Source organism: Pipistrellus kuhlii, unplaced genomic scaffold, assembly GCF_014108245.1.
Source record: "Pipistrellus kuhlii isolate mPipKuh1 unplaced genomic scaffold, mPipKuh1.p scaffold_m20_p_14, whole genome shotgun sequence".
NCBI classification, from domain to species: domain Eukaryota; kingdom Metazoa; phylum Chordata; class Mammalia; order Chiroptera; family Vespertilionidae; genus Pipistrellus; species Pipistrellus kuhlii.
The window spans coordinates 47,718,820-47,738,347 of record NW_023425449.1 but is presented as its reverse complement, the minus strand read 5'-3'; the positions used below and the strand labels follow the sequence as shown (position 1 = coordinate 47,738,347).

At 55.5% G+C, this 19,528-nt stretch overlaps 1 protein-coding gene and 1 long non-coding RNA gene across 2 annotated transcripts; one reads left to right on the top strand and one right to left on the bottom strand.

The window, feature by feature from the left end:
* Positions 1–1,129: 1,129 nt before the first annotated feature.
* CA3 (carbonic anhydrase 3) lies at positions 1,130–9,680 on the top strand. Its single transcript, XM_036437353.2, has 7 exons — positions 1,130–1,295; positions 1,819–2,016; positions 3,676–3,794; positions 5,168–5,260; positions 6,237–6,299; positions 7,390–7,545; positions 8,790–9,680. Exons 1-7 carry the CDS (start codon positions 1,151–1,153, stop codon positions 8,907–8,909), a joined length of 894 nt encoding a protein of 297 aa, XP_036293246.1. The 5' UTR covers positions 1,130–1,150; the 3' UTR covers positions 8,910–9,680.
* On the bottom strand, positions 3,726–16,391 carry LOC123652325. The gene is made up of 3 exons (XR_006741603.1): positions 16,380–16,391; positions 10,764–10,768; positions 3,726–3,864 (listed from the first exon to the last, which is right to left on the bottom strand). It is a non-coding gene; the product is annotated as an uncharacterized LOC123652325 (long non-coding RNA).
* Between the last annotated feature and the right edge of the window lie 3,137 nt (positions 16,392–19,528).

Sequence of the window (19,528 nt, the reverse complement as noted above, 5' to 3'; positions counted from 1 at the left end):
GACCCAGTAATCCCGGCACAAAAATACCCGGAGTGACTCCCCTGGTGTCCAGGTTATGAGCGGCTCAGTCTTTCCACATGCCTGGGGGATGAGCTAGCCCATGCGAGTTCCTCTCCAGCTCCTAATCCCACTGGCAGGCGGGCGGCGGTCTGGTGGGAGCTGGGGAGGGAGGACTGGGCCTCAGCCCTGGGCAGGCGCTGAAAGGGGCGAGCCACCACTGCCTGGAACTGAGGAGACATTGAGAATACAAGTATGGGCCACACTGCCTCCTTCCCTGTGCGGCACAAGAGGCGTTTGTCCCCCTGGCACGTGGCCCTGCGTGGCCCGCGCCCTCTCCTTTCCCCTGGATCCCTGGGTCGTCACCTTAAAAACCACTTGGAAAGGGAGAAGCGCAGCGCGATGCTGGAAACCCTCTGCCTTTTCTCCTAATTTCCAGGCTTGTCCTGGAGGCGGGGTCGTGGTTTGAGCAGCGGGCGCACTGTGTGCATGCTGCAGCCTGCAGAGCTCCCGGTCCCCTGGCGGGGGGCAGCGCGGGGCGGGGGGCAGCGCGGGGCGAGGGGCAGCCCGGGGCGGGGGGCAGCGCGGGGCGGGGGCGCAGGCGCGGCTGCTCTGTGGTCCCCAGGGCCCAGCCCAGCTCGCTCCAGGGCCAGGGGACCCCAGTCTGCAGATCCCGCTGGGCTCCAGGACAGGGCTCCCTCCGGCTCCGGGATAATGGAGGGACCTGCCTCCCGCCCTTCCTCCCGCCCGCGCTCCCAGAACTTTTCAAGTCCCCGCGAGGGAGCGCGCCCCGCCAACAGGCGCTTCCTCCAGGCAGTCACGGGGTCCGCAGCCCACAGCCGCCAGCGCGGAGGGGGGTGTCTTGGGTGGCGGCTGGGCACGCCTGCAACACCCTGTTTACCCCCAAATAATGCACGGAGCCGGGGGATGGGGCACCAGGCGAAAGGCGCGCTGCATCTGTGCCCAGGACCGCGGGTGGGGCCGCCTCGCAGCTCCAGCGGATGGGACGGGAGAGGGGGTGGCACGGGGACCTCCGCCCACCCCACCCACAGCTGTCAGCCCTTGGCATTCATTGGCTCCCCCCACCCCGCCTCCTGAATGCCCCCCCAGCCAGCCTAGCCCCCCGCCCCCTCCTTGCTGACCTAATAAGGCCATGCAGGGTGTGGGGAGCTGGATAAAAGGCGCTCAGCTCGCGGGGACTCTGCACACGGCGGACTCTGCACACAGCGGGCAGCAGCCACCAGCGAAGACAACCAGACCAGCCATGGCCAAGGAGTGGGGCTACGCCAGCCACAATGGTGAGTCCTCGACGGGTCCGGGCGCTCTGCACTGTGCAGACCGCAGGCCCTGGGCAGCTCCAGCAGCCAAAGCCACGGTGGAGGGTCGGATGGGGACACTGCCCAGCGCCCAGCCGCCTCTGCCCTCATCCCGGCAGCGCTTCCCGGAGCGCTGTCGCTCCCTGGGGGCAGGACTGGCTCCCTTCCCAAGACTGCCGACTTCCAGGATCCGGGCCTCGCAGGTCCAGCTGAGTTCCCCAAGTCGGGGCCAGGCAAGCACTCACCTCTCAGCCCCATGCCGTGCGGGGACAGGGCGGGCTCTGACCACCACCTGTAGCCAGTCTTTCAGCCCAAGGCGGCAGGAGATGGCCCTGAGTCCATTGCACCACGCAGCTTGAGGCTGGTCCCTGGAGCCCAGGGCAGCTGCTCAGTCCCCAGGTGCAGGAGGAGCCCCCTGGGCTGCGGGTGGGTCCCAGGCTGCCACCCAAGCCCCTCTGAGGGTCTGTGTCATGCCCCCGTTAACAAACCCCCCCTGCCTGCCCAGGTCCTGACCACTGGCACGAGATTTACCCCATCGCCAAGGGAGACAACCAGTCACCCATCGAGCTGCACACGAAGGACATTAAGTACGACTCCTCCCTGCAGCCCTGGTCTGCCTCCTACGACCCTGGCTCCTGCAAGAGCATCCTGAACAATGGCAAGACCTGCAGGGTCGTGTTTGATGACACTTATGATCGCTCCAGTGAGTACGACCCTCGGCCAGAGCTCCGGGGTTCCGCGGGGCGTGGCCACACTTAGGACCGTCACAGCGTTAGTGGGAGAGGGACACCCGTCCCTGAAGATGGAGATGACTCACCTTTGCTCTGGTCCCAGAGCACGGAGGGATGGAGGGAGGGGATGCCCTGCCTGCTCACCCTGTCCTGGTCTGTGAGAGGGAGCGGGTGGGGAGGGGGCAGTGTGCACAGGGAGTGCCAGAGCTCTGGGTCCAGGGCCGGCACCCTGGGCTCTCTGCTTCCCCATACTTGGCAGAGCTTCCCTCCTACAAAGCGAGGAGCAGTCAGAGGAAGGACTGGGCGGCCCCTGGGGGGGGACAGGCCAGAGTGTGAGGAAGAGGCTTGCCCTTCGCACTCCCTCGGGATGTCTGGTGGAGGGAGAGGGAGAGAGATAGAAACACCAAGGATGAGAGAAAATCATTGACCGGCTGCCTCCTACACCCCTCAGTGGGGATGGAGCCCACACTCGGCATGTTCCCTTGACAGAATCAAACCCGGGACCCTTCAGTCCGCAGGCCGGTGCTCCATCCACTGAGCCAAACCAGCTAGGGCCTAAATCTTGATTTAAAGGTCTCTGCATAGTTCCCAGTATCCTCTGAGGAATGGTTCAGCTCTCACTCACTCCCCGGGCTGAGTGACATGAAACCAAAGGAAGTGATAGGACTGAGGCATGTGGCAGCCAGCTCCAATTCTGCCCGGGAGCGCTCTCCTTCCTCTGTGCACACTGACCGCCTGGGGAGACCTGCTTCCCGCTTCCTCCCATTGGAACCGACCACGGACCGTCCACAGCAGCCCTGGCTGGGAGAGGAAAGCAGATGGAGAAAAGAACTCACTGTGCTCAGTGCTTGCCCCACTGGGCACCATGATGAGCAATTCACCCTTAATCTCCTTTCATCCTCCCAGCAGCCCCAAAAGCTGGTGTTCTTAGCACCTTCCCACCTTCCCAGAGAAGTTCAGCAACTGGCCTGAGGGGGGGCGTGTTAGGACCAGGGGGCACAGGAGAGGGAGAAGGGCTGGGCAAAAGGGCAAGGAGGAGGGTGCAAGACCAGGGGGAGGGCACAGGGCCAGGGCTGGGGGGGAGGGGAATGGGGAGGGCACAGGGCCAGGTGGGAAGGGCACAGGAGGGGGGGTGAGCAAAAGGCCAAAGAGGAGGGTGCAGGACCAGGGGGAGGGCACAGGGCCAGGGTGGGGTGGGGGGATGGGGAGGGCACAGGGCCAGGTGGGGAGGGCACAGGAGAGGGGGAGGGGGTGGGCAAAAGGCCAAAGAGGAGGGTGCAGGACCAAGGGGGAGGGCACAGGGCCCTGGAGGAGACCGGGACCAGATATCTGTCTGGCTCTCAGCCCTCAGTCACTTCCCACTGCTCCATACGCCCACCCACACTCTGCTTGTCTACAGCCCTCAGGCTCACCCTGTTGCTTTGCTTTTATTTTCCTAAATGTTAGATTGACATTAAAAATAATAATAGGAGCAAACAAGCAAGAGAGGATGGAAACAGCGCTGTCTCTGATAGAGGCCAACACTCTCTCGGAAGAGGGGGCCCGTGCGGCCAGGTGCCAGCCCGGGCATCAGGGCAGCATCGGGTGGGGTGCGGAGGGGCCGGCTCCCGCTGACCCGCTTCTCCTCGCAGTGCTGAGGGGCGGCCCTCTCACCGGGCCTTACCGCCTGCGCCAGTTCCACCTGCACTGGGGCTCCGCCGACGACCACGGCTCTGAGCACACCGTGGACGGGGTGCAGTATGCCGCCGAGGTAGGAGTGCCACCCGGGGAGCAGCCAGCCCTGTGCCCAGTGGTAGCTGAGCAAAGAGCTGCGGTCCTTTCTGGCCAGCGGCCAACCGCTAAGGAGTTAAGGGGGCCGGTGGGTGCCTGGGGAAGAGTTCCCAGATGGCCTGAAGAACTTGGGCGGCCACTGGGACTGGGCAGGTAATGGTCGCCTGCACGATGCCTGCCGGTGGGCACTGTTGCGCCCTCTCTCAGCCCCACGAGGCAGGGACAGGTGAGGAAACTGAGGCACAGGCAGGCCGAGAGAAGTCTCCAGGGCGGCCTGCAGGGCTCAGCCTCAGACCTGCTCCGTCTGGCAGCTCGTCCTGCGCCCCGAACGCCTCTGGAAGGAACGTGGTGCTTCCAGAACGGCGATCCGTAATTCTGCCAGCACACCTGCCCCTCTCCTAGTGAAGCCTGTGCATACGTGTGTGATTACATATGCACATACATACGCGCGCGCACACACACACACACACACACACTTAATGTGAGCAAATGCTACTCCTTATCTCGTGAGTCCATTTTTACAAAGCACGATTTGTAGCTCAGATCAGGGTCCTGACTGACAAGGAACTGAGACAAGCCTCCTGCACATTCTCAAGAGTGTTGGAGGCCAGCATCTTCCCGCCCCTCCCCCTCCCGGCGGCCCGGGCAGCGCAGGAAGGGAGGGGACATGCAGGTGGCCGGGCTGTTGGGTGAGCTAACTCCGGGAGGCCCACAGGCCCTCGGTGGCCATCCACCCACAGCCCCCTGAGGGCGGGAGACACTCACTGCTGCCAATGCTTCCAGCATCGCCCTCAAGTTCCCTGTGCTCTTTGCAAATATGGTGGGGCTTGCAGTCTGACCTCCATGCGTGGGGTCATCTCTCATGTTTGACAGTGAATAAAACAGTGCTGACTGCCAGGAACTATTGTATTCTCTTGCCATTCCATGCAGCTCAGCATGGGCCTGGGCCTCACTTACCTGGAACCTGTGTTCCGCATTAGGACGAGGTTACCCCGGCTGCGAGCAGGAGGGCGATATGGAGACGGTCACGTCCCCTACTTCCCCCCACTTCCCAGTTTCCTGGGACTGCAGGGGCCAGCAGACCGAGCTCTGTCTGTAGAGGAGGGAGCTGATCTCTGAATTCGTAGTTCAATTTCTATTCACTGTTTATCGCAAAGTCCTAAATCTGTTTGTCCTCGTTTTATACACATTTGAACATTTGACATGTCACCCACCTGGTGGCTGTTACGATTAGAATCCCGCCAGCTTCTCCGAGCTCACTCTGAGTGGCCTCAGGCGGGAGAGCTTGGGTGTCTGTGGGCACTGGACGGGTGTCCTGGTGCCAGGAGGAGCTCACAGCCTCTCTGCTTCTAGCTGCATCTGGTGCACTGGAACCCCAAGTACAACACCTTCGGAGAAGCTCTGAAGCAGCCAGACGGCATCGCCGTGGTGGGCATCTTCCTGAAGGTGAGAGCCGCTCGGCCGCATGTGATCTCCACACTGACGTCCTCACCCACGCTAAGTGCAAGCGCCTACCCCTCCTTTGCTTAACGGGGAGCAGAATGAATTTCAATATTCATTCAACTAATGCAGGTATTTCTGCTAAGACCAGCTCAAATGCCTGCTTTCCCTTAAAAGTGTACCTTTGCCATATTTCTCAAGATGTGGATCTGTAGGTGAGTGTGGCGTGGAGGGCGAGCGGGCAGCGTGGCCTGTTACCCTTTCCCACTACTCAGCCCACGGCCTGCACACCAGCAAAGCCTGTGATGCCCAGGCCGGCCCCCCCGCACCCCTCCCATCCCGGGCTCAGGGAGGCCACGTGCTCCCAGTCTCAGCGGAGACAGCGCGGGGAATGTGTGTGTTGTTGAGCCAGCCTCGGTTTAAAGAGGCCTCAGTGTCATTAACGAAACACTTTAGTGGCGACATAATCCAGACTCGAAGCCAGGAGTGGAAGCCTGCCTTCTTTCTTTCCCAATGACCTGATTCGTCTCATGTTCTTCCTTCAGTGGCCATGGCCCGCTTGGACAGCCCCCCAGGAAGGGGTGGGTCTGGTGGAAAGACAGGCGGGAGTCTAGTTTTAGGTACATTGAGTCCATCCCGATTCTAATTCTATTTAGAAAAAACAACAACTTGGAACGACTTTGCAGAGAAGGTCAAGGACACAGAAGCAGATCAACATGCAGTTTTGTGGTTCTGTCCTTCAGAGGCCCGGATCCAAGTTTAGTTCAGAAAATGCAAACTCTGAAATTTGAAGGGGAGAAAGAAATTTATGTTTTCTTTTCATGGACTACTGGCAGAGTTAGGAGTACTGGTTGCAGATGGATGGGTCAGAATTGCTTTTTTAAGACAGTCCTAAATTATGGAGCAGGTCAGAATTGGTTTTAAGACAGTCCTAAATTATGGAGAGAGAAGGTATAATCACTGGCTTTCTATTTTCTTGCAGATAGGACGTGAGAAAGGCGAGTTCCAGCTGATTCTCGATGCGCTGGACAAAGTGAAGACCAAGGTACAGCCTCCTTCCCACCAGGACAGCGGCGCTCTGTCAGCTTCCTCCTTCCACATCCCTCCCACCTGAATCCTCTGCCACGCTGATGAGTGAGCTAAACACATACATGCAAATAGGTACCATTATGTCCGTATATTTACAGCTGTAAAGCCCTTCCACATGCATTCGCTTATGTAATGCTCACAGTCAGTCTGTCACGAACTGCTCCCTCAACAAGTGGACGAGCATGGCCACCCCCAAACACATGCACACTACACACACACACCCCATATACATGTATAACATGCACACACACACACACTCTCTCACATCATATACATGTATAACATGCACACACTCACACCATATGCGTACACACTACCTACACACAACCTCATGCACATATCATATACACACACACTACAGGCACCCCCATATGTATGCACATATTCAACACACACCAAATGCACACAAACACAAACACGTCATGCACACACCAAATGTACACACACACACACAATGTGCATGTGCACACAATGCACAGCACGCAACACAGCACATGCACACACAGGTGACATGCACACACATAATGCGCAGCACCTACACACATGCTACACACACACATGCACACTTGCAGAATGCCGCTTGCAGCTGCCCGTAGCACCCACACAGGGTCACCTGCACAGGAAACCCCTAATGAGCCCGCTGGGCTGTCTGCGGCTCCTCCACTGAGTGCGGCGTGCTTTGCCGCCACGGGACGCATTCCGTGTCCAGCAGAACCTGCACTGCTTCCACCATTGAGGCCCAAAGAGTGACTGACATGATGGTTTCTGTCACAGTGCAGCGAGGTTTCTCTTGTTGAGAAGTGATAGAACTTCGTCTCTGCCGGCAGCGGAAAAGGAGTAACATAGTCAGACCTCACAGACCCGCTGCCCTTTGCCCTTGGGCCTTTATTTCTGAAGGCATGCGTTTTGTTTAAAATCTCCATTGTCTCTGCGGCCTTGAATTTATTCTGACAAACACAGCAGTGAGGGCCTGGGAGAGCGGTGTGAACGCTCAGTGCGCCTGCCTCCTCACCTGCCCATCTCCCCTGCCCCCGTACCCCCTGCAGGGCAAGGAGGTGCCCTTCACCCACTTCGACCCCTCCTGCCTGTTCCCCGCTTGCCGTGACTACTGGACCTACCACGGCTCCTTCACCACCCCGCCCTGTGAGGAGTGCATCGTGTGGCTGCTGCTCAAGGAGCCCATGACCGTGAGCTCCGAGCAGGTGAGCTGTAGCACGGACGCGGCGCTGGCTGGCTCCCTGGGAGTGATGCCAAAGGGAAAGTGTACGGCCGCCCTGTGGAAGCTCAGAGAGCTGCCCTACACCAGGGGTTCACAGTCAGCCTGTCCCACCCCCGTGTGAGGTCCCAGAGGGCCCGGCAGGTACAGCCACAGTCAGCCTGTCTCCCCCCCCCCCCCCCCCCCCCCCAGTGTGAGGTCCCAGAGGGCCCGGCAGGTACAGCCACAGTCAGCCTGTCCCACCCCCCAGCGTGACTTCCTCGGGCACCAGGATAAGGCTCACCATTCCAGGTGGCTGTGATGCTGGACAGTGACTGAGTTTATGCTCTGGAAACTCTGGGTTCCGATGAGCAGCACTTTGTTCCTGGGAGGCAACAAGGGCAGGGTAGGAGGAGGAGGCTCCTCCAGGCCTGGGGAGGAGGTGCTGACCCTGGGGAGGGAGTGTCACCAGCGAGGTATCATACAGGTAAGTTGAGGCTCAGAAACAGGCAAGTAATTAGCTGGGGGTCACACAGCCAAGCTGAGATTCCACCTCCGGCCTGTCTGCTCCAACCCCCAGGCTCCCTCCTCACTGCCGTCTGAGGTGCGTGACAGTCAGGGAGGGGTGGAGGCCAGGCTGGAGTGGCAGCCCAGGGGGCGGGGGTGGATGTGGGCTCAGCATCCCCAGTTCTCTTTGCGGCCTCGTGGACTCAGGTTCCCGTGGCATCGTCATCAACAGATCGGCTTTAATCGCCAAGTTCTCTGGTACAGATATTTTGAAAGAGGAAATTTTCTTAAAGGAGAAAAGCTAAACATATTTTCTTGTAGAAATATAGCATCACTGACAAGAATTTCCTAAATTCCTCTCCCTAAAGAAAAAGAGTCCATTCTGAGGTTTTAAATGTAGCGTGATTGTTAGTTCCTCTGCTCTTTATACCACGGGCACCCCATGCACCCCGCGGAGATGGCTGACAGGTCGGCTTTCGCCGACATGGTCCCTCCTCCGTGACACCAACTGTTTCAGAACCTGGGGAGGAGACTCTGACCGGGGCATGCGGTCCTGCGGGAGAGTTTTCACCGTGAAGAAAAGGCCTGTTCTACCAGGAACTGGTCACCCAGCAGCTCTGGCCTGACACGAGAGCAGGGCCTGCGTTTGCTGGCTTGTTGCAAAGCCGTGGGGTTCTCACTCTGTTGCACACATGGTGTGTTCCCTGGTCTGCCGTGGAGCTGACCACCTTCCTCTGCCCGCAGATGGCCAAGCTACGCACCCTCCTGTCCAGCGCCGAGAACGAGCCGCCGGTGCCCCTCGTGGGAAACTGGCGCCCCCCACAGCCCATTAAGGGCCGGGTGGTGAGAGCCTCCTTCAAGTGAGCTTCCCTGAGGGACCCGCCAGAGCTCGGGCCGCCTCCTTCCCCGCCTCCTTCCCTGCTCCTTGTGCCACGTGTGCCTCAGTCTTCATCGAGCGATGAGCGATGAGCGATGCCATCACTGACCCAGGATAAGCCGAAAGCAACGGCCTTTGTAATGACCCCGACCCCCTCTCCTTAAAAAAGTAGCTTTGGTAGCCCAGATTCAGAAGAGATGGAGGAGTACAGGTATGGGATAAGGCTATGGGCACCATTTCCTGTCAATTTTCACAGAACTTCAGTTTTACAGTTTTCACATTATGCATTGTCCATCTTAACAGCTGAGTGAGTGATTCCATACGAGGTGTGGAGGAGTGTGTAAGTCACATAGCACTTAAACTTGACCAGACAGGAATGAGATGAGAATTTAACCCTTAACTAAAACCAGCAGAGGCCCACGCTGTATTAAAGTTCTGGCTCCTGTAAAGATGACCTGGTTTTAATTACCAATGAAACAAAGACACATTCGACCAGGAGTTTTAAGAAAACATGACTTGGTACTTGGATTTTTTCTTCCTAGAGGTGGTTGACTGTGGCCTAATATTTTTCTTTCCCGGAAGGAGGACCACTTATTTTTTATTTCGCTCCTTTGATTTTTGCATGCTTGTTAACTAACGGCCCATCGCTCTATCTGAGCTGCGGGTGGGATTCACCACGCCTGCAGGGGCGATGTCTGACGTGCAGCGAGGCGGGTGGCTGATCAGCAAAATAATAAAGCCATGAACACGAAGAGTTCTGTGCAGTGGTGTGTGTGCTTTTTGTTTTGTTTTTGTTTTTTTAATGAAGGGTTGCACATAACAAAACAGAGTAAAACTAAGAACAGGTGTTGGTGATGGAGGGGCAGTGAGAGCAGCCCCACATGCTGAGTTTGGTTGGATGCTGCACCCCTGGGAGTGGCGAAGACAATTAGTGGAAGCCTCTGAGGAAGCCGTAAAAGAACCACGTGGCCATGAATTGGAATGCCATCTCCAGAAGTCTGAAGGCTGGTTCAGGATTTGGGGTTCATACCATAGGCGCTCCTGAGGGACAAGGAATGACCCTGGTCCAACACATCAAAAGTCCATCTACTTAGCCCTGGCAGCATGGCTCAGTGGTTGAACATCATCAGCCTATGAACCAGGAGGTCTCGGTTCGATTCCAGGTCAGGGCACATGCCCCGATTGCAGGCTCGATCCCCACTGCAGGGTTTGCAGGAGGCAGCTGATCAATGATTCCCTCTCATCATTAATGTTTCTGTCTCCCCTTACCTCTGAAATCAATCCTATATAAGAAAAGCCTAATATGCTACGTGTCTGGTCTGCAGATCGCCGTTCAATCAATCAAAGCACAATATGCTAAGTGGGCTTAGAGCTGGTGGGCACAGCGGCGGTGGCGGGAGCCCCTCCTGCCTGTGGCAGCACTAAGGATGTCTGGCTGTAGAACATCCCCCAAGGGCTCCCGGGCTGTGAGAGGGTGCAGGCCAGGCTGAGGAACCCCACCCCGAATGCACGAATTTTGTGCACTGAGTATCTATACTAATAAAAGGGTAATATGCAAATTGGTCAGGACAACCTCACAGTGATGACTGAATAGCAGTCTTCTCGAGGCAACCAGGCCAGTGAGGGAGGGGGAGTAGGGGGTGACTAGGTCAGCAGGCAGAGGCAGTTAGGGGTGATCAAGCTGGCAGGCAGATGAGCACTTAGGTCCCAGATTGTGAGAGGGATGTCCGATTGCTGATTTAGGCTTGACCCCTGGGATCGGGTCTAAACCAGCAGTCAGGCACCCCCCCCCTTCCCCAGAGGTCCCGGATTGGAGAGAGTGCAGGCTGAGCTGAGGGGACCCCCCCTCCCATGCATGAATTTTGTCAGCCAGGCCTTAGTGTGTGTGTGTGTGTGTGTGTGTGTGTGTGTGTGTTTGAATGTGTGAGTGTGTGTGTATATATCAATATATATATACTTTTTTTAAATTTAAAAGTCCATCCACTTAGACCTTCAAACCATTTACTGTCTTTAGACATAAACTTCAATGTGCATTTCATCTCCTCACTGGCTCGGGTTAATGACTTTAGGAAGTGAAGTGGTGCTAGGCCAGGAGCCCCGGGAGGGAAGGTAATGTAATGGATGGCCACTTGGGTGAGTGAACAGGTTGGTCAGTGTGAGCCGGATGTGCTAATTAAATCCCCTGGAACTGGGAGGCAGGAGCATCCAATTAGCGGAAATGGCAGCGCATCCCCGTGTCAGGCTGGAGCGCTGTGAACGTGTCCAGGGCACACTGCACATGGACACACATCTGTGCCAGCCACAGGCTGCAAGTATGCAGCTCCACGGCAAGAACTGCCCAGAGAGCAACCGTCTGATCAGGGGAGCAAGCCCCCTGGGCTGTGAGCTCCGTCAGGCACAGGTAAGAGTCTGGACACTGACATTCCCCACGGGCCCTGGGACGGCGCCTGGTACTGAGCACATGTCCAACGAACACTCAGTGAATGGATGATGAACACAGGACAATACGCACCTTCTTGAGAAATACTTTACTCGGCAGGGTTCAAATTAGTACTGGTTTTTGCTCATCTTATTTCATTTAGATCTCCTTGGAAATGATTCCTTTAGCTTCAGGTGGTAGCTTTCCAGTAAAACTTTACTCCCCTCTTCCCACCTCCCCCCGCCCGCCCCAGACCTCAATCTGGGTCATTGCTCACAATTATCATCCAACTTAACACTTCCTCCAACTTCTCCCTGGGCTCATTGCTGAGTTATTATGAATGTCCACGTGAACAGTGAAACCACACTGGGACCTGATTGCGTGGGGGCATTTACCTGGCGGTGCACAGACCTCCAGACAAGAGCCTTCCAGGCCCACGGCCTGAGAGGGAGCGGGCCAGGAGCTGCGGGAGGAGGGACAGTGCGGGCCACCTTCTGTTCTGCAGAGCAGAATCAGCAGAGGGCAGAAACCAGTCTGAACTGAGTCGTAATATTCACATGATTATATCCTGAGAAGTCTGAATGGGCATCAGAATCAAGAATTTGCTGGATTTGAGCACTGCCGGGTCTCCAGGGTGAACCTGTGTTAAACCCCTCTAAGGGCTGACAGTGTGTCTATGAAGCAATAAATGACTGTGCAGCCTGAGGGCCTGAAGCTCTTTATGTGGGTCAGTGGGTGCCGGTGCAGATGAGCAAACATGTCTGCACAGAATCTGTCAGACTGCAGGTGTCAGTGTCCACCTGTGATCACTAAATAAATACTGCTGGTATGAACTATAAACAAGCTGGTTATGTGTGAAAAGTCAGTGTGCCAGTCATTCAAATAAGAATTGGCAAAACAAAATTGGTCTGAAAGAAATTCATAGGTTCAAAACCACACGTAAGATTAATTAGATGTCAGTTTCTCTTTGAATGTCTTCTTATTTGATACTAGAGGCCCGGTCCCCTCAGTCCAGCCTGCACCCTGTCCAATCCAGAACCCCTTGGGGGATGTCTGACTCCTAGTCTAGACCAGCAGTCAGACATCCTTCTCAGAATCCAGGACCGCTGGCTCCTAATTACTCACCTGCTTGTCTGCCTGGTCGCTGCCAACTTCCCCCTCCCTGCCAGCCTGGTTGTTCCTAACTGTCTCCCCTACCAGCCTAGTCACCCCTAACTGCCCCCTGCCACCGACCTGGTGGCCCCAACTACCTCCCTCTTTCAGCCTGGTAGCCCCGGTCGATCCTTGCCGGCCTGGTTGTCCTCAGCTGCACCCCCCACCAGCCCAGTCACCCCTCACTGCCCCCCTGCCAGCCCAATTGCCAACTGCCCCCCTGCCATCCTGGTTGCCCCCACCTGTCGCCCCCCCCCCCCTCACCGACCTAGTCGCCTCTTACTGCCCCCCTGACAGCCTGCTTGCCCCCAACTTCCTCTCCTGCCAGCCTGGTTACCCCCAACAGCCCTCCCTGCTGGCCTGGTCAACCCCAACTGCCTCCCCCACAAGCCTGGTCACTCCTCACGGCCCCCCCACCAACCTGGTTGCCCATGCAGTCTGCTGTTCGGTCATTTGGTCATCCCTTACTAACCCCCTTGCTGGCCTGGTCGCCCCACGCAGCCTGCTTGTTCAGTCAATTGGTTGTACCTCAGGCAGGCCCTGGGTGGCCGGGGGCTGAGGGGACTGGGGGACTCTGGAGGCAGACACACAGAGTGGCCGGACCCACCTGGGGGCAGGCTCGGTCATGCTGTGCACCTGCTGTCCCAGCGTTGCTGAGGGGACTGGATACCACCATCTTGTGGCTGTGGGTACCGCCATCTTTGAGGGCGTGATAATCAACTAGCATATTCCCTCCTTATTGGCTGTGGGTGCTGCCATCTTTGTAAGAACATGATGGTCAATTAGCATATTCCCTCTTTATTAGATAGGATTAAAGAATAATTCTGAATGTAAGCATTACATATTATAGTAGGGGAAGAATAGTGAGAAAATAAAGAAAAAATAATGATAACTGTGAATGTCAGATTAATTTTTTTTCCAGATTTAATGCATGTAAATTTAATTATTTTTTTAAAGCTACTCTAAGGCCGCAGACTTAAAATGCAAAAATAAAGCCATGTTTGTATGTTATTTTTCATATAGGCCACTAGATGGCAGCACAATTATAAAAATGACAAAAAGCCAGCCTGTGTTGTTTAATTCTGAACACCCTTTCTGCTCTTCTCAAATGCTTAATGAACCGTTAATGTCCATCTACAAAGAAAAGATGGCGAGGCATTATTACATACTTTTGAAAATTTTAAGAGCCAAAATGAGACCTGGGGGATTAGACAATAGTTATTGAACTGAAATGTAAATAAATGAGAAAGAAACTTCCTCAGCCCTGCCTCAATTCAAGTCACACAATGCTTACTGGCTGTGCGGCCTCAGGCAAGTTCATTTCTCTATGCCTCAGTTTCCCCCCTGTGAACAGGAGGGTTGTTTTAAGTATTAAATGGGTTGAGTTTATATAAACCTCTTGGTTAATTTACTTTAGCATGTAATAAACTCAGTAAAGGTTAACAATTACCTTCTGTACACTAATTATACTTAAACTAATAATAGTTCTAATGGAATATTCAGTACCTGAGGTCATGTTCTTTATGTCTCTATCAGTATCATGGACCATATGTCATCCTATCTAATAAACAGGGAATATGCTAATTGACCCTCACACCATCGCAAAGATGGTGGCACCCATAGCCAATAAGGAGGGAATATGCTAATTGACTGTCACACCCTCAAAGATGGCGGTGCTCACAGCCACAAGATGGTGGCACCCAGTCCCCTCAGCCCCACTGGGGCAGTAGGTGCAGCTGTTCCACGTGCCTGCCCCCGGAGTCCCCCAGTCCCCTCAGCCCCGCAGCCACCTAGGGCCAGCCTGAGGTACAGGCAAGTCTCGGATGGCAGCTGCCCAGCTTCCCAGGGCCACCTGAGGCTCAGGTAACCAGGGCTGACCTAGGCTTGTGCTGCCAGCAGTGGCAGCAGCAGAGGTGTGATGGGGGGTCACCTTCCCCTGATCATCAGGTGGCCTCCTGACCCCAAGGGCTACCGGATTGTGAGAGGGGATAGGCCAGGCTGAGGGACCCACCCTCCAGGGAATGAATTTTCATGCACCAGGTTCTATTCAATTAGAATAATACTATAGGAGTTGCCACAGCAAGCCCCTCTAACAGGCCCTCTCTGTGACTGGTACTGGGGAAATGGAATTTAGACACAAGCCAATGGCCCCTGTCCCATCCAATGTGGCCACACCAGAAATGAGCACAACGTTAGGAGGATGGTGGGAGTCTGGGAACTCTCCTGAGGAAGGCCCTGCTCCACAGCTCTGCACTCTCCCTGGTGACAAGTACTGAGGGCAAACACACAGAAAACAAACAAGGAGAGAGGTGGTGAAGTGTGCCCGGAGAGAGACTGGGGGCTCTGCACACAGGGGAAAGCCACCTCCACGGTGAGTGCAGTAGGTCTCCTGCGTGGAATTAATTTGGGCTTGTCTGGGCACACCTCAGCATCAGAACCTGGCTGTCGCCCACGTTGACCTGGGAGACAAGGGTACACGTTTGGGGATGACCATCTTATTGCACAAAAGGAAATTAAAGAGATGAGGAGTGAAATCCAGGACAGAGGAGCTAATGAACCCCTTTGGATCTGAAGGTGCCTGGTGACAGCCACCTGACAACTGGACCAGGTGATAATCACAGGTAATCAGCAGGGTGAGAGCGTCTAGCAGCGAGGTCACCAGGGACCTGGTGCAGAGCAGCGGCACAAAACCCAGCGATCTGAGAGCTAATTTTAGCCAGGGAGTCTGATTGCAGTAAACAGCATCAGATTCTCCCTTGTATTAAATCATCTCCTGGTACAGGAGGGCCTGGGAGCTCAGGGGAAATGTTTTGGCCATTAAATGTGCATATTCTTGGTTTCCACATGTTCATACATTTCTGTCATCCTCACTTGGCTCATTTAAAATTTGAATGGTTCCTAACACTCGTGATCCAGGGACTTCTTCCCCCCACGGACACTTAAGTCCCAGGAAAGTACATTAGAAAGGCAGCCTTTGAACTCACTGTGCGATCTGGTCCTGAACTCCCACTTCTGCTCCAGGGAGTCAGCCTAACGGAGGCCCTGAGGCAGGCGGGGACATGTGGGTGTTTGGGGGCCCAGGGTCGGGCTTGGCTAGGGAGGGAGTGCGGAGCTGAGCAGAGCAGGCAGAGAGCAGGACTATGGGGGAGAACTGAAAACTAAGCAGGAAGGTGCGGGTGGACAGCCATAAAGAGGCTGCTCTTAAGGGAAGACCTAGGGTGGGTTCTTGCACTGGGAACCAATTTTTGGAGCAACAAGTCCATTTAACTCACCTGTGATGTTACTTGGTGTGTGCGTGAGTGAGTGTGATGAGTCCTGGGGGCAGAAGGCTATAGAAAAGGGAGGACTCCACCTGCCTTGTTAGACTACCGAGGCCCCAGGACCTAACAGCATCTGAAACCTAGTCAGTGCTCAAATGTGTTTGCTGAATGGAGGAATGGGAAGATTGACAGACAGATAGGTGGAAGGAGGGAAGAATGGAAGGAAAGAAGGAAGAAAGGATACATAGATGGCTGGAAGGGTGGGTGGATGGGTGGATGAATGGATGGATGAATAAAAGAGTGGATGGGTAGATGGGTGGATATGGATGGATGAGGCAATGAGAATCCTAAAATACTGAATGTACAACTATGAACTGGTGTGAGGCCTGTCCCCGTCCCCGGAGTTCTGGAGGAGGCAGGGGTTTCTATTGCCACCACCCAGCCTCTCTGTAAAGAGACTTTGGATGGGAAAGGGAAGCAGCTTTATATGGTCAAACCTTATCTTTTGAAAATTTAAATTTAAAAAATGCATTTCACTTAGTATGGGAGAGGCATGTTTAGGAGCTAAAAAGCACATCCTCTACCCAGAAACTTATCTCCGTTAGCACCTGCTTCTCTGTGCACACGGCAGAGGCTGCTGGCAATGAGCCTGTGGCCCTGGAGCAGGGCAGGAACCAGCAGATCAAGTCCAGAACTTGAAGTTCCACGTTCACGTCCATTTCCCATTGTGACATTCATGCTCCACGTTCTGAGTTTCGTGGGGAGATGCCACAGTAACTGCCCACCGTTATAAGGACGAGTCTTCCTAATTCCATGTGTCATGGCCAGAGGTGCACAGAGTAGGCTGATAATGAAAATCCAGTAAGCATTTCCTACTGACATATTCTGTCCCACACCAACCTACAGGCAACACAGGCAACCCACAGGCAACACAGACTGCACTCCACAAACGTACTCATGCTCTTGTAATCACTCCCTAGAGCACATGTGTCAAACACAAGGCCCGCGGGCCAAATCCGTCCCCCCAGGCCTTGCAATGTGGCCCGCACTGCGCTGTCATCACTGCACTCCGCTGCGTTTCCATCACAATGACAGTTTATGACTGTTCAGTAAACCATTCGGCCCACGATTTAGGCTGGATTTTAGATTTTGGCCCCTTCTCTGATTGAGTTCGACACCCCTACTAGAGTGTACTCATAGCTGAGAATTCCCTAGGGGAAAAAGCTTTTACTCAGTGAATTTACCAGAAATCAAACTCGGGGTGGTAGTGATGGTAATGGTTTGTTGTTAGGGTTGGTGGTGGTGGTTGTGGTGGTGGTGGGAATAGTAAGCTGCTGGTGGTAGTGGGATGTGGTGGCGGTGGAGGTGGTGAGATGTGGTGGAGGTGGTGGTGGTGAGATGTGGTGGTGGGATGTGGTGGAGGTGGTGGTGGTGGGATGTAGTGGAGGTGGTGATGGTGGGATGTGGTGGTGGGATGTGGTGGAGGTGATGGTGGTGGAGGTGGAGGTGGTGGGATGTGGTGGTGGTGGTGGTGGGATGTGGTGGAGGTGGTGGTGGTGGAGGTGGAGGTGGAGGTGGTAGGATGTGGTGGAGGTGGTGGTGGTGGAGGTGGAGGTGGAGGTGGTAGGATGTGGTGGAGGTGGAGGTGGTGGGATGTGGTGGTGGAGGTGGTGGGATGTGGTGGAGGTGGTGGTGGTGGAGGTGGAGGTGGAGGTGGTAGGATGTGGTGGAGGTGGTCGTGGTGGAGGTGGAGGTGGAGGTGGTAGGATGTGGTGGAGGTGGTCGTGGTGGAGGTGGAGGTGGAGGTGGTAGGATGTGGTGGAGGTGGTCGTGGTGGAGGTGGAGGTGGAGGTGGTAGGATGTGGTGGAGGTGGAGGTGGTGGGATGTGGTGGAGGTGGTGGTGGTGGAGGTGGAGGTGGAGGTGGTAGGATGTGGTGGAGGTGGAGGTGGTGGGATGTGGTGGAGGTGGTGATGGTGGAATGTGGTGGAGGTGGAGGTGGTGGGATATGGTGGAGGTGGTGATGGTGAAGGTGGAGGTGGAGGTGGTGGTGGTGGGATATAGTGGAGGTGGTAGAGGTGGTGGTGAGATGTAGTGGAGGTGGAGGTGGTGGGATGTGGTGGAGGTGGGATGTGGTGGTGGTGGTGGTGGTAGTGGTCGTGGTGGTGGTGGTGGTGGTGGTGGGATGTGATGGTGGTGGTGGTGGTGGTGGGATGTGGTGGAGGTGGTGGTGTAGGAGGAGGTAGAGGTGGTGGTGGGATGTGGTGGAGGTGGTGGTGGTGAGATGTGGTGGAGGTGGTGATGGTGGGATGTGGTGGAGGTGGTGCTGGTGGGATGTGGTGGAGGTGGAAGTGGTGGGATGTGGTGGAGGTGGTGATGGTGGGATGTGGTGGAGGTGGTGATGGTGGGATGTGGTGGAGGTGGTGGTGATGAGATGTGGTGGAGGTGGAAGTGGTGGGATGTGGTGGAGGTGATGGTGGGATGTGGTGGAGGTGGTGGTGGTGGGATGTGGTGGAGGTGGTGGTAGTGGGATGTGGTGGAGCTGGAGGTGGTGGTAGAGGTGGTGGTGGTGGTAGAGGTGGTGGTGGTGGTGGTGGTGGAGATGGTGGAGGTGGTGAATGTGGTGGGATGTTTTGGTGGTGGTGGAGGTGGTGGGATGTGGTGATGGTGTTGGAGGTGGTGGTAGAGATGGTGGTGGTGGTGGTGGTGGTGGAGGTGGTGGTGGGAATGGTTTGCTGGGTCAGCTCATAACTGGATGATCTAAACGGTCTTCCTATTATAATTTTTGTTAAACAAGCATTTTAATAATATTTCATCAGGGAAGGTGTAATTTCTTCCTTTTAATTTGTCCTAGTAGAGGCCTGCTGCAGGATGCTAAGGCATGCTCCACCTCTGCCCTGGGAGCTGAACTGACTGAAACGTTGGTTGGGCCCCGGGAGGGCAAAGGCCCTGAGGAATCACCATGTAGCCTGGGTGGTAAGCACGCCTGCAGCTCGCTGTGCACCTGCGCTGAGCGGGAGGTGCTCTGTGTTCGCTGATGCTCGCCGAGCCCGACCGCATCCCGTGCGCCCCAGAGGTGTACACAAGTGATGCCAAGCCTTCTGTGGAAAGGGTCTCGTGCTTTTCAAAGTGTTAATGTGTAGAGTATGGAAGAGGTAAAACAAAACCAGAGGACTGCCGATAAATATTAGGAGGAGGAGGATGGGGCGGGGGGACACCACCCCAGATAAGTCATAGAGCAGCAGCCACGGCGGGCCAGGGCTTATTGGCATGAGCACCGTGCCTGCACGTGGGGCACACAGTCGTGGTGAATGGTGATATCAGTGCCACAAGAAGAGGGGCAGATGGCACAGCCAGGGCACAGGGGCCTGGCAAGACATGACTGGGACTCCTGCGCCCTCGCCAGCAGAGTCCAGCCTGAGCCAGAGCAGACCACAAAGACAATGTTAGAGTATGAACCAGGACTGAAACAGAAATGACAGACACACAGTGTCCTTCTATCCTATCTAATAAAAGAGTAATATGCAGATTGACCATCATTCCAACACACAAGATGGCTTCCCCCATGTGGTCAAAGATCTTGCCCCCATGTGGACACAAGATGGCCAGCAGGGGAGCACAGTTGAGAGAGACCAGGCCTTCAAGGGAGGGCAGTTGGGGGTGATCAAGCCTTCAGGGGGCGCCAGTTAGGGGTGACCAGACCACCAGAGGAGGAAAGTTGGGGGCAAACAGGCTGGCAGGTGAGCACTTACACATCAATCAGGCTGACATGGGAG